The following is a 25,784-nucleotide window of genomic DNA, read 5'->3' as shown; positions in this document are numbered from 1 at the left end:
GCAGCAGCAGCAGGTCACAACACCCGTGGTGGTGGTGAGCAGCAGCAGCGTCACAACACCCGTGGTGGTGAGCAGCAGCAGCAGCGTCACAACACCCATGGTGGTGGTGAACAGCAGCAGCAGCAGCGTCACAACACCCGTGGTGGTGGTGAGCAGCAGCAGCAGCGTCACAACACCCGTGGTGAGCAGCAGCAGCAGCGTCACAACACCCGTGGTGGTGGTGAGCAGGCAGCAGCAGCAGGTCACAACACCCGTGGTGGTGGTGGTGGTGAGCAGCAGCAGCGTCACAACACCCGTGGTGGTGGTGAGCAGCAGCAGCGTCACAACACCCGTGGTGGTGAGCAGCAGCAGCATCGTCACAACACCCGTGGTGGTGGTGGTGAGCAGCAGCAGCAGCGTCACAACACCCGTGGTGGTGGTGAGCAGCAGCAGCAGCGTCACAACACCCGTGGTGGTGGTGAGCAGCAGCAGCAGCGTCACAACACCCGTGGTGGTGGTGAGCAGCAGCAGCAGCGTCACAACACCCGTGGTGGTGGTGAGCAGCAGCAGCAGCGTCACAACACCCGTGGTGGTGGTGGTGAGCAGCAGCAGCAGCGTCACAACACCCGTGGTGGTGGTGAGCAGCAGCAGGTCACAACACCCGTGATGGTGAGCAGCAGCAGCGTCACAACACCCGTGGTGGTGAGCAGCAGCAGCAGCGTCACAACACCCGTGATGGTGAGCAGCAGCAGCAGCGTCGTCACAACACCCGTGGTGGTGAGCAGCAGCAGCGTCACAACACCCGTGGTGGTGAGCAGCAGCAGCAGCGTCGTCACAACACCCGTGGTGGTGTGCAGCAGCAGCGTCACAACACCCGTGGTGGTGAGCAGCAGCAGGTCACAACACCCGTGGTGGTGTGCAGCAGCAGGTCACAACACCCGTGGTGTGCAGCAGCAGCAGGTCACAACACCCGTGGTGGTGGTGAGCAGCGTCGTCACAACACCCGTGGTGGTGGTGGTGAGCAGCAGCGTCGTCACAACACCCGTGGTGGTGGTGAGCAGCAGCAGCGTCACAACACCCGTGGTGGTGGTGAGGAGCAGCAGCGTCACAACACCCGTGGTGGTGGTGAGCAGCAGCAGCGTCACAACACCCGTGGTGGTGGTGAGCAGCAGCAGCGTCACAACACCCGTGGTGGTGGTGAGCAGCAGCAGCGTCACAACACCCGTGGTGGTGGTGAGCAGCAGCAGCGTCACAACACCCGTGGTGGTGGTGAGCAGCAGCAGCGTCACAACACCCGTGGTGGTGGTGAGCAGCAGCAGGTCACAACACCCGTGGTGGTGAGCAGCAGCAGCGTCATAACACCCGTGGTGGTGGTGTGCAGCAGCAGGTCACAACACCCGTGGTGGTGAGCAGCAGCAGCAGGTCACAACACCCGTGGTGGTGGTGAGCAGCAGCAGCAGGTCACAACACCCGTGGTGGTGGTGTGCAGCAGCAGCAGGTCACAACACCCGTGGTGGTGAGCAGCAGCAGCAGGTCACAACACCCGTGGTGGTGGTGAGCAGCAGCAGGTCACAACACCCGTGGTGGTGAGCAGCAGCAGCAGCGTCACAACACCCGTGGTGGTGTGCAGCAGCAGGTCACAACACCCGTGGTGGTGTGCAGCAGCAGCAGGTCACAACACCCGTGGTGGTGAGCAGCAGCAGCAGGTCACAACACCCGTGGTGGTGGTGAGCAGCAGCAGGTCACAACACCCGTGGTGGTGAGCAGCAGCAGCAGCGTCACAACACCCGTGGTGGTGTGCAGCAGCAGGTCACAACACCCGTGGTGGTGTGCAGCAGCAGCAGGTCACAACACCCGTGGTGGTGTGCAGCAGGTCACAACACCCGTGGTGGTGGTGAGCAGCAGCAGGTCACAACACCCGTGGTGTGCAGCAGCAGCAGGTCACAACACCCGTGGTGGTGGTGAGCAGCAGCAGCAGCGTCACAACACCCGTGGTGGTGTGCAGCAGCAGGTCACAACACCCGTGGTGGTGTGCAGCAGCAGCAGGTCACAACACCCGTGGTGGTGTGCAGCAGCAGCAGGTCACAACACCCGTGGTGGTGTGCAGCAGGTCACAACACCCGTGGTGGTGGTGTGCAGCAGCAGGAGGTCACAACACCCGTGGTGGTGTGCAGCAGCAGCAGGTCACAACACCCGTGGTGGTGAGCAGCAGCAGCAGCGTCACAACACCCGTGGTGGTGTGCAGCAGCAGGTCACAACACCCGTGGTGGTGAGCAGCAGCAGCAGGTCACAACACCCGTGATGGTGAGCAGCAGCGTCGTCACAACACCCGTGGTGGTGAGCAGCAGCAGCGTCACAACACCCGTGGTGGTGGTGAGCAGCAGCAGGTCACAACACCCGTGGTGGTGAGCAGCAGCAGCAGCGTCACAACACCCGTGGTGGTGTGCAGCAGCAGGTCACAACACCCGTGGTGGTGTGCAGCAGCAGCAGCAGGTCACAACACCCGTGGTGGTGTGCAGCAGGTCACAACACCCGTGGTGGTGTGCAGCAGCAGCGTCACAACACCCGTGGTGGTGTGCAGCAGCAGCAGGTCACAACACCCGTGGTGGTGGTGTGCAGCAGCAGCAGGTCACAACACCCGTGGTGGTGGTGTGCAGCAGCAGCAGGTCACAACACCCGTGGTGGTGGTGTGCAGCAGCAGCAGCGTCACAACACCCGTGGTGGTGAGCAGCAGCAGCAGCAGCGTCACAACACCCGTGGTGGTGAGCAGCAGCAGCAGCAGCGTCACAACACCCGTGGTGGTGAGCAGCAGCAGCGTCACAACACCCGTGGTGGTGTGCAGCAGCAGCAGGTCACAACACCCGTGGTGGTGGTGAGCAGCAGCAGCAGGTCACAACACCCGTGGTGGTGGTGTGCAGCAGCAGCAGGTCACAACACCCGTGGTGGTGAGCAGCAGCAGCAGGTCACAACACCCGTGGAGGTGGTGAGCAGCAGCAGGTCACAACACCCGTGGTGGTGAGCAGCAGCAGGTCACAACACCCGTGGTGGTGGTGTGCAGCAGCAGATCACAACACCCGTGGTGGTGGTGTGCAGCAGCAGCAGGTCACAACACCCGTGGTGGTGGTGTGCAGCAGCAGGTCACAACACCCGTGGTGGTGGTGTGCAGCAGCAGCAGGTCACAACACCCGTGGTGGTGGTGTGCAGCAGCAGCAGGTCACAACACCCGTGGTGGTGTGCAGCAGCAGCGTCACAACACCCGTGGTACACACCAAGGCCACCTGTCATCCTGGTCCTGTACGACAATCAGCTGACAGAGCCGGCACCCACAACAAGAGGTCACAGCTGAAACAATAGAATAAACAGTGTTGGGCGGCGTGGGCGGCGGCCACCCCCACCTTGCTCCCACCTGCACCACACCGCGGGCACTAACGCTGGGCACTGAACACACACACTGTGACTGGACCAGCCAGGGACACGAATCAGCTGGGACGGGAGGTTTACCACCAGGGGTCCAGCTGTACTGCCGACCTCACCGGGATCAATAATCAGTCAGGTGGCGGTCTTCCTCTCTACCCCAGAAGCCATGTCTTCTGCCATCACCCCAACACACTGTCGCCGCTTCCGGCCCATTACTCCCGCACTCACCACGGCTAGGTCAGGTCACGCCGCACCCAACCCAACTATGTGGACAACTCCACACTAACACACCATCAACACGCAAACTAACCAACAATCAGAGCGCACGCGCCGCCCTTGCACGCACACCACAACACACTCACTCCCGACGACTTAACATGGCGGGGTGCGGCGCCGTGCAGCTCACCACTACTTTGCAGTGTATTCTTATTCACATCCATCCATCCATCCATCCATCCCCCCCCCTCTCCCCCTCTCTCTCTCTCTCTCTCTCTCTCTCTCTCTCTCTCCCCCTCTCTCTCCCCCTCTCTCTCCCCCTCTCTCTCCCCCCCTCTCTCTCTCTCTCTCTCTCTCTCTCTCTCTCTCTCTCCCCCCCCTCTCTCTCTCTCCCCCCCCCCCCTCTCTCTCTCTCCCCCTCTCTCTCTCTCTCCCCCTCTCTCTCTCTCTCCCCCTCTCTCTCTCTCTCCCCCTCTCCCCCTCTCTCTCTCTCTCCCCCTCTCTCTCTCCCCCTCTCTCTCTCTCTCTCTCTCTCTCTCTCTCTCTCTCTCTCTCTCTCTCTCTCTCTCTCTCTCTCTCTCTCTCACACACACACACACACACTACTACTACTACTACCTTTCAGAGTAGTTAACAAATAGAATGCATTAGGTAGTGACGTGGTGGAGGCTGACTCCATACACAGTTTCAAATGCTGATATGATAGAGCCCAGTAGGCTCAGGAATCTGTACACCAGTTGATTGACAGTTGACAGGCGGGACCAAGGCAACCCGTCCTCTTACAAATTACGTCGTATGCGCTATGGCCAAATATCTATGTAATTCAAAATGGAAATTTATTTTCCAATTAATTTAAAATTTGGATCCCCCCCCCCAGAAAAAACAGCAAGTTAAGGGTCCTCTGGTAGGTTAGGAGGGCAGGAAGTTCTACTACGGTTTCAAAACGTCATGAAAACCGTAAATTAAATGTTTCCTCTCTTAACCGAACAGCCTAAGCTAGAGGACCCTTAACAGTACCTCACTTTCGTGAGCAGATTTCAATTTGAATTACGTAGATTTTTACCCTGAGTGCGCATACGAACAAAAAGCGACGTATTTTGTAAGAGGACCGGTTGACCAAAGAGCCGAAGCTCAACCCCCGCAAGCACAACTATGAGAACACACTCCCCAACCCCCACCCACTTCCCATCCCCCCTGCCATCTTCCTGACCCACAACCACTCCCCAACACTGAAATCTCTGGGAATAGGGTGTCCAGGCAGAGCCTGAAGATTTGGTACACGAACACCGACAGAGTTACAAACATACCAGAGTAAAGTAATGAAAGAGTAAGTGAAAATGACCCAGATTTGATTACAATAGTGGAAAGGAAAATAAATTCTATGATCTCTTAATGCAATATTCCCAGGGGGATTCCAAGTGATAAGGAAAGAAAGACAACAAAGGCAAGGAGGAGGAGGAGTTGCACTCCTAATAAATCAGGGATGCTGTTTAAAAAAGGGAAGAGTCAACAGCATGGGTCCTCGCTTTGTTGCTGTTGACTCTACCCTTTCACTGTACAGCTTTGTTGCTGTTGACTCTACCCTTTCACTGTACAGCTTTGTTGCTGTTGACTCTACCCTTTCACTGTACAGCTTTGTTGCTGTTGACTCTACCCTTTCACTGTACAGCTTTGTTGCTGTTGACTCTACCCTTTCACTGTGCAGCTTTGTTGCTGTTGACTCTACCCTTTCACTGTACAGCTTTGTTGCTGTTGACTCTACCCTTTCACTGTACAGCTTTGTTGCTGTTGACTCTACCCTTTCACTGTACAGCTTTGTTGCTGTTGACTCTACCCTTTCACTGTGCAGCTTTGTTGCTGTTGACTCTACCCTTTCACTGTACAGCTTTGTTGCTGTTGACTCTACCCTTTCACTGTACAGCTTTGTTGCTGTTGACTCTACCCTTTCACTGTACAGCTTTGTTGCTGTTGACTCTACCCTTTCACTGTGCAGCTTTGTTGCTGTTGACTCTACCCTTTCACTGTACAGCTTTGTTGCTGTTGACTCTACCCTTTCACTGTACAGCTTTGTTGCTGTTGACTCTACCCTTTCACTGTACAGCTTTGTTGCTGTTGACTCTACCCTTTCACTGTGCAGCTTTGTTGCTGTTGACTCTACCCTTTCACTGTACAGCTTTGTTGCTGTTGACTCTACCCTTTCACTGTACAGCTTTGTTGCTGTTGACTCTACCCTTTCACTGTGCAGCTTTGTTGCTGTTGACTCTACCCTTTCACTGTGCAGCTTTGTTGCTGTTGACTCTACCCTTTCACTGTACAGCTTTGTTGCTGTTGACTCTACCCTTTCACTGTACTGTATATACTCAAATGCTCTAAGAGTCTAGCCTTTCTAACAAACGTGACCTAAGATAAGCCTACCCATCCTTTTTCTCTTTCTTTTCCTTTTTTTCTTACATTCCCATTCTTACCCCCCTTCTTACACTCATCCCATCCATACCTTTTGCCTTGCTCTTACCTTCCCCTAGGAATTTCCTCCTCCTCACCTCTCTCTCTCTCTTGCCTTATTTAATGTCCATGCCTCCCTCGCTCCCATCCCGTTGGGAACGGGAGGCATCTCCCGTCACGCAGGGTGCAGTCGCACCTCCACAGATCTCCAGTATCATCTATTGATACTGGTAATGGCTCAAAAGGGCCACCACTTACGGGCTATTCATGCCCGTGCCACCTTTTGGGTGGCTTAATGTTCATCAATCAATCAATCTCGCTCCCACAGCCCCGCTTCTGTGCCAGGTAAGTCCACAACGGGCTCACCATACATAGCCCGTGCTACTTGGAACTTTTTCTTCCCAATAGCTGAACCTTAAACAACAACAACAACATCCCTCGCTCCCCACTCTCCATAGGGTGCAGTCGCACCTCCACAGATCTCCAGTATCAGCTATTGATACTGGCAATGGTTCCAAAGGGCCACCACTTACGGAATTTCCGTAAAATTGAGGAGGAATTTCCTCCTCCTCACCTCAATTCACGTGCTATTCATGCCCGTGCCACCTTTTGAGTGGCTTAATCTTCATCAATCAATCAATCGCTCCCCACAGCCCCTCTCCTGTGCCAGGTAAGTCCATTACAGGCTCACCATAGCCCGTGCTACTTGGCACTTTTTTGTTCCAAGTAGCGAATCTTAAACAACAACCACCTCGATCCCAAACAGACATTCGCATGTGTGATTGCACAAAACACTCAAAATGCAATCATACACACGCTCAAAATCTGCACTTCAAATATTAGGACAAAAGCAGTGGAAAGACAACGTATCTTGGAGCAGATGCTAACGGCAAAAGTCTCAATATAACCTTAAACTGGACACCATCCCATGTTGGAATCCCATTAAATGAGAAAGCTGATGAAATTGCTAAATTGGCAACTAAATTTATGTATCCAGTGATTTATGCTAAATTTATGTATCCAGTGATACATAAAACAATCCAACCCAGCCTTGAGAACATAAACATCACCAAAAAAAACTCGCACCTCAACAAAGCCTATCTACACCAGAGTAGTAGAAGGTTCGCCCTCAGCAATATGGTATCTTCAGGCCACTAAGTTAGAAAGGTTATATATCCCAAAAAGAATCCACAGGGAAATGGCAGTTGGTTACATAGACTACGTCTAGGTTACAGATGCAACTGGGAGATTGGTGAACCCCGACAGAGAGAATGCATCTGCTAAACAATCACAGAAAAGACACTAATTCACTATCTCCTGGAATGTGAAGCATCCTACGACCTTAGAAGAGCTTTCAGAGTCCCTGAATCTTGCAGTAACCAGCCTGAAGCCATCAACACAGCCACTCTTCTGGTCAAAAGGTGTCCAGCAGCTGGACACCCTCATAAATACTGTTAAGCAGTATCCTTCTCCGTGATAGTAGCCTGACGATTAAATGCGACCTCAGCACACTGAATAGATTTATTGAACAAAAAATTGTACCACTTATGGGCTATTTGTGCCCGTGCCACCTCTTGGGTGACTTAATCTTGATCAATCAATCACTCTCTCTCCTACACATACAGCCCCGCTCCTGTGCCAGGTAAGTCCACTACGGGCACACCATAGCCCGTGTTACTTGCCCCGCTCCTGTGCCAGGTAAGTCCACTACGGGCACACCATAGCCCGTGTTACTTGCCCCGCTCCTGTGCCAGGTAAGTCCACTACGGGCTCACCATAGCCCGTGTTACTTGCCCCGCTCCTGTGCCAGGTAAGTCCACTACGGGCACACCATAGCCCGTGTTACTTGCCCCGCTCCTGTGCCAGGTAAGTCCACTACGGGCACACCATAGCCCGTGTTACTTGCCCCGCTCCTGTGCCAGGTAAGTCCACTACGGGCACACCATAGCCCGTGTTACTTGCCCCGCTCCTGTGCCAGGTAAGTCCACTACGGGCACACCATAGCCCGTGTTACTTGCCACTTTTGTTCACAATAACTGACTAAAAAAACAACAACAACAACCACCATCACCATCACCTCGCTCCCATCACAATCGACTTGATAATGATCGAGGACGGACGGAAACGTCAATGTCTCCTCATCTTCGAGTGTACAGAATTATATGAACAGGTTTGAGGAAGATGCTATGATACTGGAGAAGATAGGAGACGCAGACCACTGTAATACCCCTTCAAATTTATCTAAATAAAATGTGAGCTTTGAGCATCAAGTGGCAAATGAAATTCAATGTGAATAAATGCCATGTTATGGAATGTGGAATCAGAAAAAAAACACTCAACTTACAAATCATGTGAAAAGGAATTACAGAACTAATAAAGAATGAGACCTAGGGGTGGTTTTGCATAGTAAGCTGTTGCCAGAGGAACACACAAAGAACATTGTGATAGGAGCATATGCGCCGCTTTCCAACTTTAGACTTTTTAATTATAAGGATGGTGAAATATTAAAGAAACTGTTCATGACCTTTAGAGACCAAAATTGGAATATGTAGTAGTTGTATGGTGCCCAAATCTCAAGAAGCACATAAATAAACTGGAAAAGGTGCAATGGCATGCTATAAAATGGTTTCCGGAGCTGAAAAACAAGAGTTACGAGGAGAGACTAGAGGCATTAAACATGCCAAACTAGAAGGCAGAAGAAAAAGAGGTGATATGATCACCACTTACAAAATACTAACAGGAATTTACCAAATTGACAAACAGGAATTCCTGAAATCAGCAACTTCAAGAACACAAGGTCACAGATTCAAGCTAAAGAAACAAAGGTGCCAAAAAAAAATTAGACACTTTTCTTTTGTAAACAGAGGAGGAAGGGAATTATCAGGGGAAAAGCGCCAAGGTATTACGACTATATAGCACTGGGAAGGGGTCAGGATAAGGATTTGGAATGGGACGGGGGGAAAGGAATGGTGCCCAACCACTTGGACGGTCGGGGATTGAACGCCGACCTCAATGACCCGAGACCGTCGCTCTACCGTCCACCCCAAGTGGCTGGGCCTTTTGTAAACAGAGTGGTAGACAGTTAGAACAAGTTGAGAGAGGAGGAGGGCAAAACCATCAGTTGTTTCAAAGCATTATATAACAAAGTACTGGCAAGACAGGACACCACGAGCGTAGCTCTCATCCTGTAACCGCACTTAGGTAATTACACACACACACACACACACACACACACACACACACACACACACACACACACACACACACACACACACACACACACACACACACACACACAGTTGACAAATGGAATGCATTAGGAATTGATGTGGTGGAGGCTGACTCCATACACAGTTTCAAGTGTAGATATGACAGAGCCCGATAGGCTCAGGAATCTGTACACCTGTTGAGTGACAATTGAGAGGCGGGACCAAAGAGCCAGAGCTCAACCCCCGCAAACACAACTAGGTGAGTACAACTAGGTGAGTACACACACACACTCACACACTCACACAAACACACACACACACACACTCACACACACACACACACACACACACACACACACACACACACACACACACACTCACACACTCACACACTCACACACTCACACACTCACACTCACACACTCACACACACACACACACACTCACACTCACACACTCACACACACTCACACACTCACACTCACACACTCACACACTCACACACTCACACTCACACACTCACACACTCACACAAACACACACACACACACACACACACACACACACACACACACACTCACACACTCACACACACACATCACACACACACACACACACACACACACACACATCACACACACACACACTCACACACACACACACTCTCACACACACACACACTCACACTCGGCCAGTGGCCGAGCGGATAGCATGCTGGACTCGTGATCCTGTGGTCCCGGGTTTGATCCCAGGCGCCGGCGAGAAACGATGGGCAGAGTTTCTTACACCCTATGCCCCCTGTTACCTAGCAGTAAATAGGTACCTGGGAGTTAGTCAGCTGTAATGGGCTGCTTCCTGGGGTGTGTGTGTGTGGTGTGGGGAAAAAAATAGTAGTAGTGGAAACAGTTGATTGACAGTTGAGAGGCAGGTCGAAAGAGCAGAGCTAAACCCCCGAAAGCACAACTAGGCAAATACACACACGCGATGGACACTCATTGTGTCAACACCTGCATCAGAGGAGCTCCAGCATATTTCAACAATCCTAAGTATTTTAGTACAGGTTGATGATAGTGACTGCTGTCCCTAGGAATAAAGGTGTTGTGCTTTTGAAAAATAGGCGAGAACACAAATGTGCCAAGGGAAGTGACAAAATTGGACGAGAAAAAGTTGCCCTAGTGTTCACAGTGCAGACGACGACATTCAAGATGGCCGCCGGCAAGAGGAAAAACAAAACAGAGCTAAGTTTGGGGGATTCAATGAAGAAAGCAGAGATATAAGCAGTCTAATTTTGCCAACTTGTCGTGTAGATATCATTGTGAACTATCACGTAGAAATAATCAGTAAATTGAGAGAGAGTAATGACCACTTGAGTAGAAAAGTTTTAGGTCTTGAGGGTTTAGCAAAAGACTTGTGCACAGACATGAATCAATTGGAAATAAATTGCAAAGCTATGGAAGAGGAAAATAAACTCTTAAACATTGTTTTGGAAGAAGTTAAAGCAAATTTTAACATAAAAGACTACAATAAGGTAAGGAAATTCAACAGGAAAAACAACTTTTGTCAGTACAGATGAAGAAAGTTACACAGGAAATAGAACAGTGCAAGAAGGATATGTAACTCACCTATGCACAAGTGGCCAAGGAGAAAGAAAAAATTGAAGAAGCAGTAAAGGAAGTCAAACACTGCAGCAACCAGGATAAAACAAACATTAGGCTGGAAGTCAAAAAGGAACTGGCATCAAATCCTAAATTGGTGCAAAACACAGTCGATCGAAGTCCCTGATAATTTTTGGTTGCAAAGAAAAGGAGCCAACATCTAGGCCAGAAAGAGCTATAGAAGAAGCGAAAGTATTAGATAAAATTGTTGGCCTCGTGAAAGATCTTACACTAAGTTTACTTTATGTACCAGTAAAGTGGTACATAAAGGCAAACCAACAAAATCAATAGAGAGAGGGGGAGTGAAGAATAAGGAGAGGGGGAACAAGTTCCCGAAGATTGCATACACCAACATAGATGGAGTGAGATCGAATATACTGGAGTTAAGTGATGTAATACAGCTGCAGACACCAGACATTGTTGCACTCACGGAGACAAAACTTGAAGATGTAATTTTAAATGAGGTCATATTCCCAAGGGGCTACTCAATTTGGAGACGGGACAAAAATTAGGAAAGGCGGTGGCGTTGCTGTGCTGGTAAAAGAACACCTAAAGGTGAACGAAATAATGACTGCCAATCCACAAGAAGTTGACACTAATAGCACTAGAGATCTGCCATTAGGATGATAAACTAAGGATGATAACTAATGATAATAAATGCATATAGTCCACCGCCAAGCAGCACATGGTCAAAGGAGGAGCTAGATAGTAAACGTGAAGGTCTTATAACAATAATGAGAGAGATTATAGCGAGAGCGGATAACGATAGATCACGACTGTTGATAGTCGGTGACTTCAACTTGAAATCCATAGACTGGGAAGCATATGAAGCTAAAACAGAAGATTTTTGGACCTGTAAATTTGTAGACCTCATCCTGGAAACATTCTTGTATCAACATATTAAACAAGCTACGAGGATGAGGGAAGGGGACGTTCCCTCCATGCTAGATTTGATATTTACCAAGAAGGAGGAAGAGATATTTGACATTCAGTACCTTCCTCCCTTGGGTAAAAGTGACCATGTCTTTTTGGGAATAAAGTATGCAATGCGTTATAAGCTGGAAGAAAATAAGGAGGTTGAAGCAGTTGAAAAACCAGACTTCAGGAGAGGACATTATGGTGACCTTAGAAATTTTTTTAGTGAGTATAATTGGACAGACTTGATGCTAGGCAAGGAAGTGAATGAGATGTATGTCAAGTTTTGTGAAATATATGATAAAGGCACAAAAAAATTTATATCAAAACAGAGATGCAGAACTAGGAAACAGGATTGGTTCAATAGAAATTGCGAGAGGGCTAGAGACCAAAAGACACAAAAATGGAATCAATACAGGAAGAGGCCGAACCCCCAAACATACCAGCGATACAAAGATGCGAGAAACAACTACACGGCAGTGAGGAGAGAGGCAGAAAGAAATTTTGAAAAAGGGATTGCAGACAAATGTAAAACAGAACCAGGTCTATTCTATAAATTCATAAACAAAAAATTGCAGGTAAAGGATAATATTCAGAGGTTGAAAATGGGAAATAGATTCACAGAAGATGAAAAGGAAATGTGTGAAACACTAAACGAAAAGTTCCAAAGTGTGTTTGAACAAAATGAAATCTTTAGGGAACCAGATACAATAAGAATTCTAGAGAACAACATAGAGCACATAGAGGTGTCTAGAGACGAAGTGGAAAAAATGCTCAAGGAGCTCGGTAAGAACAAAGCAGCTGGCCCAGATGGCGTTTCACCATGGGTTCTGAGAGAATGTGCATCTGAGCTCAGCATTCCACTTCACCTGATCTTTCAGGCATCCCTGTGTACAGGAATCGTAGCAGACGTGTGGAAACAGGCTAACATAGTTCCAATCTACAAAAGTGGCAGTAGGGAAGACCCCCTCAATTATACACCTGTATCATTGACAAGTGTAATAGTGAAAGTATTGGAAAAACTAATCAAAACTAAATGGGTAAAACACCTAGAGAGAAATGATATAATATCAGACAGACAGTATGGTTTTCGATCTGGAAGATCCTGTGTATCGAATTTACTCAGTTTCTATGATCAAGCCACAGAGATATTACAGGAAAGAGATGGTTGGGTTGACTGCATCTATCTGGACCTAAAAAAGGCTTTCGACAGAGTTCCACATAAGAGGTTGTTCTGGAAACTGGAAAATATTGGAGGGGTGACAGGTAAGCTTCTATCATGGATGAAAAGTTTTCTGACTGATAGAAAAATGAGGGCAGTAATCAGAGGCAATGTATCGGAATGGAGAGATGTCACAAGTGGAGTACCACAGGGTTCAGTTCTTGCACCAGTGATGTTTATTGTCTACATAAATGATCTACCAGTTGGTATACAGAATTATATGAACATATTTGCTGATGATGCTAAGATAATAGGAAGGATAAGAAATTTAGATGATTGTCATGCCCTTCAAGAAGACCTGGACAAAATAAGTAAATGGAGCACCACTTGGCAAATGGAATTTAATGTTAATAAATGTCATGTTACAGAATGTGGAATAGGAGAACATAGACCCCACACAACCTATATATTATGTGAGAAATCTTTAAAGAATTCTGATAAAGAAAGAGATCTAGGGGGGGTTCTAGATAGAAAACTATCACCTGAGGACCACATAAAGAATATTGTGCAAGGAGCCTATGCTATGCTTTCTAACTTCAGAATTGCATTTAAATACATGGATGGCGATATACTAAAGAAAGTTGTTCACTGACTTTTGTTAGGCCAAAGCTAGAATATGCAGCAGTTGTGTGGTGCCCATATCTTAAGAAGCACATCAACAAACTGGAAAAGGTGCAAAGACATGCTACTAAGTGGCTCCCAGAACTGAAGGGCAAGAGCTATGAGGAGAGGTTAGAAGCATTAAACATGCCAAAACTAGAAGACAGAAGAAAAAGAGGTGATATGATCACTACATACAAAATAGTAACAGGAATTGATAAAATCGACAGGGAAGATTTCCTGAGACCTGGCACTTCAAGAACAAGAGGTCATAGATTTAAACTAGCTAAACACAGATGCCGAAGAAATATAAGAAAATTCACCTTCGCAAACAGAGTGGTAGATGGTTGGAACAAGTTAAGTGAGAAGGTGGTGGAGGCCAAGACCGTCAGTAGTTTCAAAGCGTTATATGACAAAAAGTGCTGGGAAGACGGGACACCACGAGCTTAGCTCTCATCCTGTAACTACACTTAGGTAATTACACTTAGGTAATTACTGTACTACCAAAGAGAATGTCTGCAACTACAGGAAAATTGACAGGTAAGTAAAAGGGAAGGATCGACCTTTGAGGATGACCCTAAAAGATGCCAAATAGATGTAAGAAGTACTAAGAAATGCTAGAAAATTTACAAAGTGATGAGGATAGGAAAGTATGGTCATTAAGATGACATCTTTCAAGAGAAGACAAGAGAAGATGAAACTGAACTTCGTAGAGGCAAAACGTCTAAATGAGAGAAGGAATGAAGAAGAAATCATTTTTTTTTTCTACAAAGTGATAGGGGTAGGCAGGCCAGTAAAATAGTACAAAAAGGTAAACCAACAAAATCACTAGAGAGAGAGAGAGAGGGGTAGTGAAGAATAAGGAGAGGGAACATGTTCCTGAAAATTGTATACACCAACATAGATGGAATGAGATCAAAGATACTGGAGTTAAGTGATGTAATACAGCTGCAGATGCCAGACATTGTTGCACTCACAGAGATGAAACTTGATATTTAAATGAGGTCATATTCCCAAGGGGCTGCTCAGTTTGGAGACGGGACAGAAAAATTAGGAAAGGCGGTGGCGTTGCTATGCTGGTGAAAGAACACCTAAAGGTAAACAAAATAATGATTGCCAATCCACAATAAGTTGACATAATAGCACTAGATATATGCAATCAAGATGATAAACTAATGATCATATAGTCCACCACAAAGCAACACATGGACAAAGGAGGAGCTGGATAATAAACGAGAGGGTCTTATAACAATAATGAGAGAGATTATAGCGAGAGTGAATAAAGATAGATCACGACTGTTGGTTGTCGGCGACTTCAACTTGAAATCCATAGACTGGGAAGTAAGTGAAGTTAGAACAGAAGACTTTTGGACCTGGAGATTTGTAGACCTCATCCTGGAAAACATTCTTGTATTAACATGTTAAAAAAGCTACGAGGATAAGGGAAGGGTATGTTCCCTCCATGCTAGATTTTATATTTACCAGGAAAGAGGAAGATATATTTGACATTCAGTACTTTCCTCCCTTGGGTAAAAGTGAATGTCTTTTTGGGAATAAAGTATGCAATGCGTTATAATCTGGAAGAAAATAAGGAGGTTGAAGCAGTTGAAAAACCTGACTTCAGGAGAGGACATTATGGGAACCTTAGAAATTTTTTAACGAGTAATTGGACAGACTTGTTGCTAGGCAAGGAAGAAAATGAGATCTATGTCAAATTTTGTGAAATATATGATAAAGGCACAAAAAAATTCATACCAAAGTAGAGATGCAGAACGAGGAAACAGGATTGGTTCAACAGAAATTGCAAGAGGGCCAGAGACCAAAAGACACAAAAATGGAATCAATATAGGAAGAGGCCAAACCCCCACACATACCAGCGATACGAAGATGCGAGAAATAACTACACGGCAGTGAGGAGAGAGGCAGAAAGACATTTTCTAAAAGGGATTGCGGACATAGGTAAAACAGAACCAGGCCTATTCAATAAATTCATAAACAACAAATTTCAAGTAAAGGATAATATTCAGAAGATGAAAATGGGAAACAGTTTCACGGAAAATTAAAACGAAATGTGTGAAACATTAAACAAAAAGTGCCAAAGTGTGTTTGTATAAAATGAAATCTTCAGTAAACCAGACACAATAAGAATTCCAGAGAACATAGAGCACAAGAGGTGTCTAGACATGAAGTGGAAAAACTGCTCAAGAAATTAAGTAAGAACAAAGCAGTTGGTCCAGATGGAGTTTCGCCATGGGTTCTGAGAGAATGTGCACTTGAGCTCAGCATTCCACTTCAACTGATTTTTCTGGCATCCCTGTGTACAGGCATTGTAGTTAATGTATGGAAAAAAAACTAACATATTTCCAATCTACAAAAATAGCAGCAGGGAAGACCCCCCCCCCCCCCAATTATAGACCTGTATCATTGACAAGTGTAATAGTAAAAATATTGGAAAAAATTATTAAAAGTAAATGGGTAGAACACCAAGAGAAAAAACTATATATCAGACAGACAGTATGGTTTTTGATCTGGAAGATCCTGTGTACCGAATTTACTCTGTTTCTATGATAGAGCCACAGATTTTTACAGAAAGAAATGGTTGGGTTAACTGCATCTATCTGGACCTAAAAATAAAGCTTTCAACAGAGTTCCACATAAGAGGTTGTTCTGGAAACTGGAACATATAGGAGGGGTGACAGGTAAGCTTTCTAACATCGATGAAAATTTTTTTAAGTGATAGAAAAATGAGGGAAATAATCAGAGGCAATGTATTGGACTGGAGAAATGTCACAAATGGAATACCAAAGGGTTCAGTTCTTGCACCGGTAATGTTCATTGTCTACATAAACGATCTATCAGATGGAATATAGAATTATATGAACACGTTTGCTGATGCCAAGATACTAGGAAAGATAAGAAACCTAGACGATTGTCATGCCCTTCAAGAAGACCTGGGCAAAATAAGAATATGGAGCACTACTTGGCAAATGGAATTTAATGTGAATAAATGTCATGTTATGGAATGTGGAATAAGAGAACATAGACCCCACACAACCTATAATTTATGTGAGAAATCTTTAAAAATTCTGATAAAGAAAGATCTAGGGGTGGTTCTAGATAAAAAAAAAAAAAAACTGAGAACAACAATAGGAACATTGTGCGTGGCTATGCTACACTTTCTAACTTAAGAATTGCTTTTAAATACGTGGATTAAGAAATACTAGAGAAATTGTTCACGACTTTTGTCAGACCAAAGCTGGAATATGAAGCAGTTGTATGGTGCCCATATCTTGAGAATTACATCAACAAACTGGAAAAGGTGCAACAACATGCCAGTAAGTGGCTCCCAGAACTGAAGGACAATAGCTACAAGAAGAGGTTAGAACCATGAAATATGCCAAAACTAGAAGATAGAAGAAAAAGTGACGACATGATCACTATGTACAAAATAGTAACAGGAATCAATAAAATTGATAGGGAAGAATTCCCAGGACCTGGAACATCAAGAAAAAGAGGTCATAGATTTATACTAATGAAACAAAGCTGCTGGAGAAATAAGAAAATTCACTTTTGTAAACAGAGTGGTAGACGGTTGGAATAAGTTAGCCAAGGTGGTGGAAACTAAAACCGTCAGTAATTTCAAAGCGTTATATGGCAAAGAGTGCTGGGAAGACAGGACACCACGAGCATAGCTCATCCTCTAAGTACACTTAGGTAATTACACACACATGCACAACTTCACTGAAGGAGATTTTGCTCAAAGTGTGGAAGGTGAAGGGCGAGGTGACACTGCTGTGCCGATCTTCCTTAACATGCAAGTAGTATAGGCTGACCCACCACTAAATAAATCAAGTGCAATACGACCATGCACGGCTTAAGGGGGATGGTGCATTGCCTTCACACTCATGCAAGCAATGTCAAAAGCAGCTGAACAAAACAACCCACAACTAATAGGCAGGGACCCTGAGTTTAGAAATCATTTCTGCAAATACAAACAGGTGGAAGCCCTTCTGCACGTGCATTTCCATATACAGGGGTACCTCGGTTTAAGAGTTCAATCCGTTCCTGGAGACAGCTCGTATTCCGAAAACTCGTATTCTGAAGCTAATTTCCCCAAGAAATAATGGGAAATGAATTAATCCATTCCTGACTACCCCAAAAACCCCACATCAAACTAAATTTTTATACCTAATTCATCTAAATAAACCTACAAAACTATGTTCAAGTTATTATTTACCCTTGCTGAGGACTGCTGTTGGTGTATGGAAGATGTGAGGAGGAGGAGGGAGGAGGAGAGGTGTTACTGTTTGGAAGGGAAGTCCCCTTCCATTATAACATCAGGCAGTGAGGACTTCACTGGTGTGCACACTCTGGCACATTTTGCCTACATACCACAAGGACTTGCTTGTTTTACTAAGAATCTGTCTAAAGACACTTGTTTTTCCCTACATTTTAACACTTGTCTGTAGTAAGACATCACATTGTCATTTAAAAGGTCAATGCAACGGCCTGCTACAGCTTTATCTGGGCGAGTTTTTTCAACAAAACTTTCCAGTTCTTCCCATACTTCACACATTTTCTTAATCAAGAAAAGACTTCCTCTACTGCCTCTACTCACAGCTATTTTCTTAGGTTGAACCTTACCAATGGCTTTCTTGAGACCCATGGCGAGATATATAATGAAAACTTTTATGCTCAAATGGTCAAAAAACCGACAAAAAACTGTAAATCCTTGTGAAGAATTCAGGTGGGATAGTCACTGGGCGCGAGACACTGGTAAACTGAGGTGCGATCGCCATGCCACCATGCGCTAGTCGGCCTGTACACGTATCAACAAACTCGTGTTCCGAGGTAACCCTCGCCTTCCGAGACACATTTTCCGAGGAAATCCTGCTCGTATTCCGAAAAACTCGCATACAGGGACACTCGTGTTCCGAGGTACCACTGTACGCACATTCATACTACCAAACTGTTCTTGACTGTACTACCAGAAGGGTCCCGGTAGTACAGTACAGTCGGGTTCATACTCGACTCACAATCTAGAATTCCGGGTCCGAATCCCAGATAGAACAAATTGCTTTACGCATTTCGTATCACCTAATGCCTCTCTTTAGAGGCATTAGGTAACATCGTATCACCCAATACCTAGTCAGCTTGTTGTGTGGCTGAATCCTGGGGAGGTCAGTAATTCGACCTTAGGGAGGATCTCGATATAAGCCTAACATATATAAATACTGTACACTCTGGCTGCCTGTCCGCTCGACACAATGAATTAATATTATGTAATTATTCAGGTGATTACGTGACATTGGCAAAGACTGTGATAGACCAGTAGTAGTACTTTTTTTTTTTTTTTTTTTGAGATATATACAAGAGTTGTTACATTCTTGTACAGCTGCTAGTACGCGTAGCGTTTCGGGCAAGTCCCTGGAATACGATCCCCGCCGCGAAGAATCTTTGTTACAACCAAGTACCCATTTTACTGTCGAGTTAAACAGAGGCTACAGTTAAGGATTTGCGCCCAGTAAATCCTCCCTGGCCAGGATATGAACACATGACAAAGCGCTCGCGGAACGCCAGGCGAGTGTCTTACCACTACACCACGGAGACTATTACTTGTTGTTGACAGTCCCATCCCTTCCCTTCATACCAACAACTACTGGTCTATCACACACAACTCTTTACTTGTAACCAGGATGATAATCAGGAATGAGGTCAGGTGAGGAACAGGGCTTTATGAACAGAAAGAAAGGTTTATTTTTTAAAACTTATTACAGTATACAGAAATTAGGGCATATCGTCTTAACCACTCAACTGCTTGGCTTCCAAATATAGCACCGCCCCAGTGTGCAGTTAGTTTAGTTCATTTATTATGCACCCATACCCATCATGTGGACGGTAATGGAAAGGGTTACAGAGGCACATAATGGGCTCAAGGAATGAACCCCACAATTCATTTAGCTAAGCAAGTTACAATCTTGATGAGCTAGTTACAAAATTCAGTATAAGTCGTCACATCAACAATGGGTTCGAGATCGACCACAAGTACAGGTTCTAAATTTAGCAACTGACATATGTGGAGAGCTAGTGTCACAATTGATATGTTTGTCCTGCACACCGCCCCCCATCAGGAGGGCAGCGGTGGATAGGTTACAATCACTCAGTTACTACCTACAGTTAGCAAACTGGGGATACTTGGCTAAAATTTCTGGTAGCAGGAAATAAATTATCTGGAAAAAAATCTTTTTTTTTTTTTTAAAGTATCAAAATCCCAAGTATGGGTATGTTAACAAAGTCAATATTGTACTAACTTTGGCTGCTATGGGGTCCGTAAGTTCGCTCGTGACATCATCAATCCCTGGTCGCGTACGCCCTGGGGCCAGTAGGGCGCCCGGGTCAAGATGCGCAAGTTGCCACAAATATATTTTTGTTCATTTTTTGCACACATTTCCAAATACATTTTATTTGTTTTTTCGTGCCAATCCTATGTATAATGAACAAGTACACTATATTATGGCAGTAGAACATCCGTACTGTCCGTAGACACTTATGTGCATGGCATGTGTGTACACATATCCGACATATTTCCAATGTATTATACTAATTTATGTATATATACAATGTATTTACACACACTACAGTATCACACACAGTATACATTCACCATCAACACACTCAGAACTCTGCAAGTGTGAGCTGCCACACCCAGCCAGTCCTCCCTCACTCCAACATCTTACTCGCCAACATTGCTCCTCCCATCATACTGTTATTTTATTTTTTTTTTATTTTTTTTTGAGATATATACAAGATTGTTACATTCTTGTACAGCCACTAGTACGCGTAGCGTTTCGGGCAAGTCCCTGGAATACGATCCCTAGCCCGAAGAATCGTTTTTACAACCAAGTACACATTTTACTGTTGAGTTAAACAGAGGCTACAGTTAAAGATTTGCGCCCGGTAAATCCTCCCCGGCCAGGATGAGAACCCATGACAAAGCGCTCGCGGAACGCCAGGTGAGTGTCTTACCACTACACCACGGAGACTAAAGTTATTGTTTTTATTACAATATTTACACATGCTATGTATACACATGTACATGTTTTAGTCACCAGAACTATGCAAGTAAGCTGGTATTGTGTCAGCACAGTGGCCACCATACACTGTATGAGAAATCACACAGCAGCCAGCATACGACACTACGATTACGACATCTCCCTCACCAAAATAGCTCCTCCCAACATACTCTTGTTGCTGTTATTGCACTATATACACACATTGTATATACCCATGTACATGTGTGTTCACCATAGCGAACCACTATGGCGAGCAAAACAGGAGTGGCTGCCACACATGGTGAGGCTACCTCAATTCCCTCCCTCCCTCACCAAAATTCCTCCTCCCACAATACTACGCACATATGTACATGGGTACATACACACATTGTACATACCCATGTACATGTGTATTCACAATAGCGAACCACTAAGCTAATACGGTGAGCAAAACAAGAGTAACTGCCACACAGTGACGCTATCTGGAGTTTCTCCCTCACAAAACCACCTCCCACAATACTACGCACAGCGCTAATTATCACCACAATCCTGCTATTATCACAATGCTGGTCACTAAATCCTGTAAATGAATAATTGACCCAAGTTTATTTTGTAAAGGAACCTACGAAGTCGTTTGACGATTCCTAGATGGATTAAATAATGCACTGTGAACATCGTGAACAGCATTGAATCACTGATATTTGAACATTGTACACATTCATTATCACACTCAGGCTCTTCTGTAATACTATCATGGCTAAATAATACATATTTTATAATTAATATATATATATATATATATATTCAACGAAACCATTGAAGAAGCCGTTGTTGACTAGGACCTGCCTTACCCTACAGAGTTCTTCGTCGACTTGCTTCCATCCTGAGCTGTGGCTGAGAGCACTTGCACTTGCTGCATTTGAGCAGAATTCTGTGTTGCGTTTCACTTACGAGATGGAGAAGGATGGGAAGCTGCCCTTTCTAGATGTAACAGTCATGGAAAGGAGCAGAGGTTTCCACACTGCAGTCTACACTACGGAAACAAACATAGGAATGTGCCTAAATGCCAACAGTGACTGCCCAGACAGGTACAAGAGGAGTGTTGTTAACGCTTATATCGACCGTGCTCTCAGCCACAGCTCAGGATGGAAGCAAGTCGACGAAGAACTCTGTAGGGTAAGGCAGGTCCTAGTCAACAACGGCTTCTCTAATGGTTTCGTTGAAATCATAAGAAGGAAAGTGAAACGCCATGCAACCTCTGAAGAGACAACTAACACAACACCTATACCCCCTATTAGACTATTTTACAGAAACTTCTTTTCCACAGCTCATAAAACGGAGGAAAGGGTCCTGAAAGATATTGTTAATAGAAACGTTATCCCTACCGACAAAAATCAAAAGATACAACTGACGATTTACTATAAAACCAAAAAAACGGCCAGCCTACTCATGAGAAACTCTCCAGACACAAAGCAGAACGCTTTAAAAGAGACCAACGTCGTCTATGCCTTTAAATGCCCTCTTGGGGACTGTAAGCCTCAAAAAACTCAGTATACAGTATAGGCAAGACAACAACATCTCTTTCCAGGCGATTAACGATGGAAAGGGCTAGTAGGTGGGGGCATAAAGACCTAGTCCTCACTCTCCAATAGACACTGATAGGTCAGTTTTGATAAGTACACCTCCAATTCTGGGTACATAAATGCCTGGTGGAGGTAATTGGTACTAACAAGTTTTGAGCTAGTTTGAGTGAATCTCCTGTCCTCTGTGAATTGTTTGGCAGTTTCGAGGGTTTGTTTCCTGCGAACCCTCCAGTTGTCTATAAAGCTGAGCCGACTTTCTGGAGGCTTTTTTTTCCGGTGGATGGCAGATTGTCACTGGCTCCCTGTACCTCTGTAAGGGCAAGCCAGGTTCTGGCTCTGCTCCCTGGTAGGCTAAACAAAACATCCACAACCAATATGACCCTTCAGTATGGAGCAATCTCAGCAAGATAGCTTCAGGAAGCCACTGGGGCTCCCTCCAGAAATGGTATGTGGCACTGGTGGTATTTGGCATTTATGTTAAATCTTCAAAAGGTTAGATGTAACACAAACAAGGAGTGTCAGACTCAAAAAGCCACTGGTGGTGTTTGGCACTGGTAATGTGGCAGTTCTATGTGATTGCAATAGTACTGGTGCTATGCGGTGACAGCGATATGTTTATGAAAACATTTTCCACTGTGTTATCAAATCTATAATATTAATAATAAATAATAATAATAATAATAATAAAAAATAAAGGGACAGAGGGAAAAGGAGAGGGATGAAAGAAGAAAAAGGGAGAGGAAAAGAGGAATTATCATATTACAGTAATAATAATACTGTAATAATGATGACAATCATACAGTAGTATATTTAAGGTAAAGTACATACATACAAAATTAGTTACAAGAAGAATGTTGGATTTCTAGATGTAGCAAATATATACTACTCCTAAAGCCATTAATATGCACAGCATTTTGGGCATAACATTTAGCATATTTAACATTAACATTTAGTACTTACCCTTGTTCCCTCATTACATCTTCCATTTCAGCACACTTTAACTCAAGAGCTCGTTTGCGCGCATGTTCACGAATTTCAGCATTGGGACCTTGGGTTCTCTGATCTTCTAACTTTTGTAACTCTTCTTCTGTGCGAAAATCAATCTAAAATAGAAAAGAAATAAAAAAATAAGTCATGTTCTTGAAACTTTAAACTAAAATCTAAAAGTACTGTACAGTGCAACCTTGATTTAAGAAACCTCGGTTCAGAGAATCTCCGGCTGGGTTGCACTTTTCAGGCTGGATTTATGCACCAGTTTTGACGATTCGCCAAAGTGGGGCTTGTGTGGACTTGTTTACGATGTTTGGACAAGAGTTCACAGACTGGTGGAAAACTTTCCCATTACCTGTATATCACAAGTTACAATTAATAATTCCTTCAAATGACAAATTGGATCACACAAGTGGACAAGTGGACCAAATTAACCAAACACCAGCTAGAGTGGTTCACACAAGTGAATGACTGAGTTTCCATGACTTTCATTAACTGATTTATGGCACACCTATCTTTGAAAATTTAAAAGCTGAAGCGTGAGAAGCTAGCTACACGAGGTGAAATCTCCCTATAGATATTTTCTGTGATGAAATAAAATGAGTGAGGGTGGACAGATATAGGGAATACTGTACTGTAAACCTCGCTTGGTTTTCCTTCATCTGGGTCATCATAGTTCAGTGACCCATGACTTTGAAAGTTTCAGATTAATAAATTATTTCTAAAACAGGTGTTTTATTGGCTTTTTATTATTCTAATTATATTTCTAAACTAAATATAAAAAAAATATACTGTAATATGACAGACATCTGCTATTTGAGAAATTATTGATGTTATTGCGTCTAGCTTTCAAAACAAGTCGAGTGCGGGTGGACTGGTCTAATTCCTGTACACACAGCACCATGCGCGCATATAGTGTAATAACAGCAAAAACACACTGAATGATCGTAGAATATAATATACATGTTCATATGTGAGCTCCATAATTTTCAGCATAGCGATATCCACACATTGAACTATATAAATTCCACAAATTACACACTTGAATAATATTACAGCCAAAAAAACAGAAAAGAAACGAAATGAGAATCAAAATAATTGTGAAACACATTCGCGGCAACTGCCGCCGCACGAGTTGGCGAGACCTAGTGACTGAGCGCTCCATCACTCAGCACCCGTAATTTGCTTAACTTCCTAGCTCCATCGCTGTTATAGTATGTCACATATAATATTTTTCCTAGTTTCCCGAGATCAGAGACTGCATTTTAACACCATCGCGCTCCCGGCAGAAGACTCTGTAAATTTCCCCTCGTGCGCTGAGCATTTCAGGTGACCACAAGGCGACACTGAAAGGTGTAAACTCTTTTCGGTTTGCTCACCTTAACCCTTAAAGTGCGCATCACTTCATATGAAGTGTAAATCGTTTTACCAGTCAACTGCGCTTCACTTCATATGAAGTGTATGGGTACCGCGCACGATTTGAATGGCCCGCGGTGTAGCTGGGGGTCCCATACGCTGCCCAGGGGCTCTAGTAAACAGCGGCCATTTTGAAAAAAAATCCAGCTCACGCTCCGATGGCATGGGAGGCCTCAGTTTAGCGAGAGTCACCATGGCGAGCGCACGGTCAAACGCCTCACGAGCACGCATCACTCAGTCCCTCACCCCAGAGCAAATAGCCCACGAATTATTCTCTGAAGGTGAAGAAAGTGTGTTTGACGATTCAGACAACGATGAGGATTATACACAGTTGTCGGGAGATAGTAGCAGCAGCAGTGAAAGTGAGAATGACCGCCATGCCATGGCGAGGCCTATACGCTCTCCCATGCCTCCTCGCCCATTTTCTACCCCAATTTTACCACAACCTCACAGTTCCTGTGGATATTTTCTGTTTGAGGGTGACGAGTCAGAGGGAGGTGACTCCTTTTCTGGGTTTAGTGACTCAGATCAAAGTTTTATTGAGCCTGTGGCTGGTACCAGTGGTGTAACTGGGCGAGAAATTGTCGCGTCAGCAGCATCTCGCCCAGCCAAGCGCCACCGCATAGCACCACATGAGGGACCAAGACCCTCGTGTTCACGTGCACCCACCTCACGTGCACGTAGCCGCCGTGCTTCTCGCAGACGGTATTCAGCTCCTGGTCGCCGGTATGCATCGCTTCCTCGCCGTCTTTCCTCTGCATCTCGCAGGACGCCTGGTGTACTTGAGTGGAGTGATGGTGACGACTTTATTCCTAATATTCCTCACTTTGACGATAAAGATGTAGGGATTACAAACCTTTTCCCTAATCAAGGTGAGGACATGGCTGAGATGGAATATTTTACAGCATTCTATGATGAACCACTCATGGAATACATTGTACACCAAACGAACCTGCATGCTGCTTACCTGATTGAGAGGGAAATCACAGAATTTTCACGACTGCAGCGTTGGAAAAATACCACAGTGGCGGAAATGTATGTGTTTTTGGCACTCTGTTTGTTGATGAAGCACTGTCACAAACATGCAA

At 45.2% G+C, this 25,784-nt stretch overlaps 1 protein-coding gene across 7 annotated transcripts in view; it reads right to left on the bottom strand.

Moving 5' to 3' along the window:
- The window catches only part of LOC123761784 (serine/arginine repetitive matrix protein 2), a 236,293-nt gene that overhangs the window by 174,743 nt on the left and 35,766 nt on the right, over positions 1 to 25,784 (bottom strand). For 4 of the 7 annotated variants that reach the window (XM_069330510.1, XM_069330511.1, XM_069330514.1 and 1 more), the window contains one exon: positions 23,251 to 23,393. In XM_069330510.1, the coding sequence (XP_069186611.1) occupies positions 23,251 to 23,393 (143 nt within the window). Of the gene's footprint in view, positions 1 to 3,385; positions 3,516 to 3,624; positions 3,792 to 23,250; positions 23,394 to 25,784 lie in introns of those variants that run through there. The other 3 variants (XM_069330517.1, XM_069330515.1, XM_069330516.1) reach the window with 3 other exon arrangements.

The sequence above is a fragment of the Procambarus clarkii genome, chromosome 24 (assembly GCF_040958095.1).
Source record: "Procambarus clarkii isolate CNS0578487 chromosome 24, FALCON_Pclarkii_2.0, whole genome shotgun sequence".
Taxonomy (NCBI): domain Eukaryota; kingdom Metazoa; phylum Arthropoda; class Malacostraca; order Decapoda; family Cambaridae; genus Procambarus; species Procambarus clarkii.
This window is presented reverse-complemented; position numbering and strand designations above follow the sequence as displayed.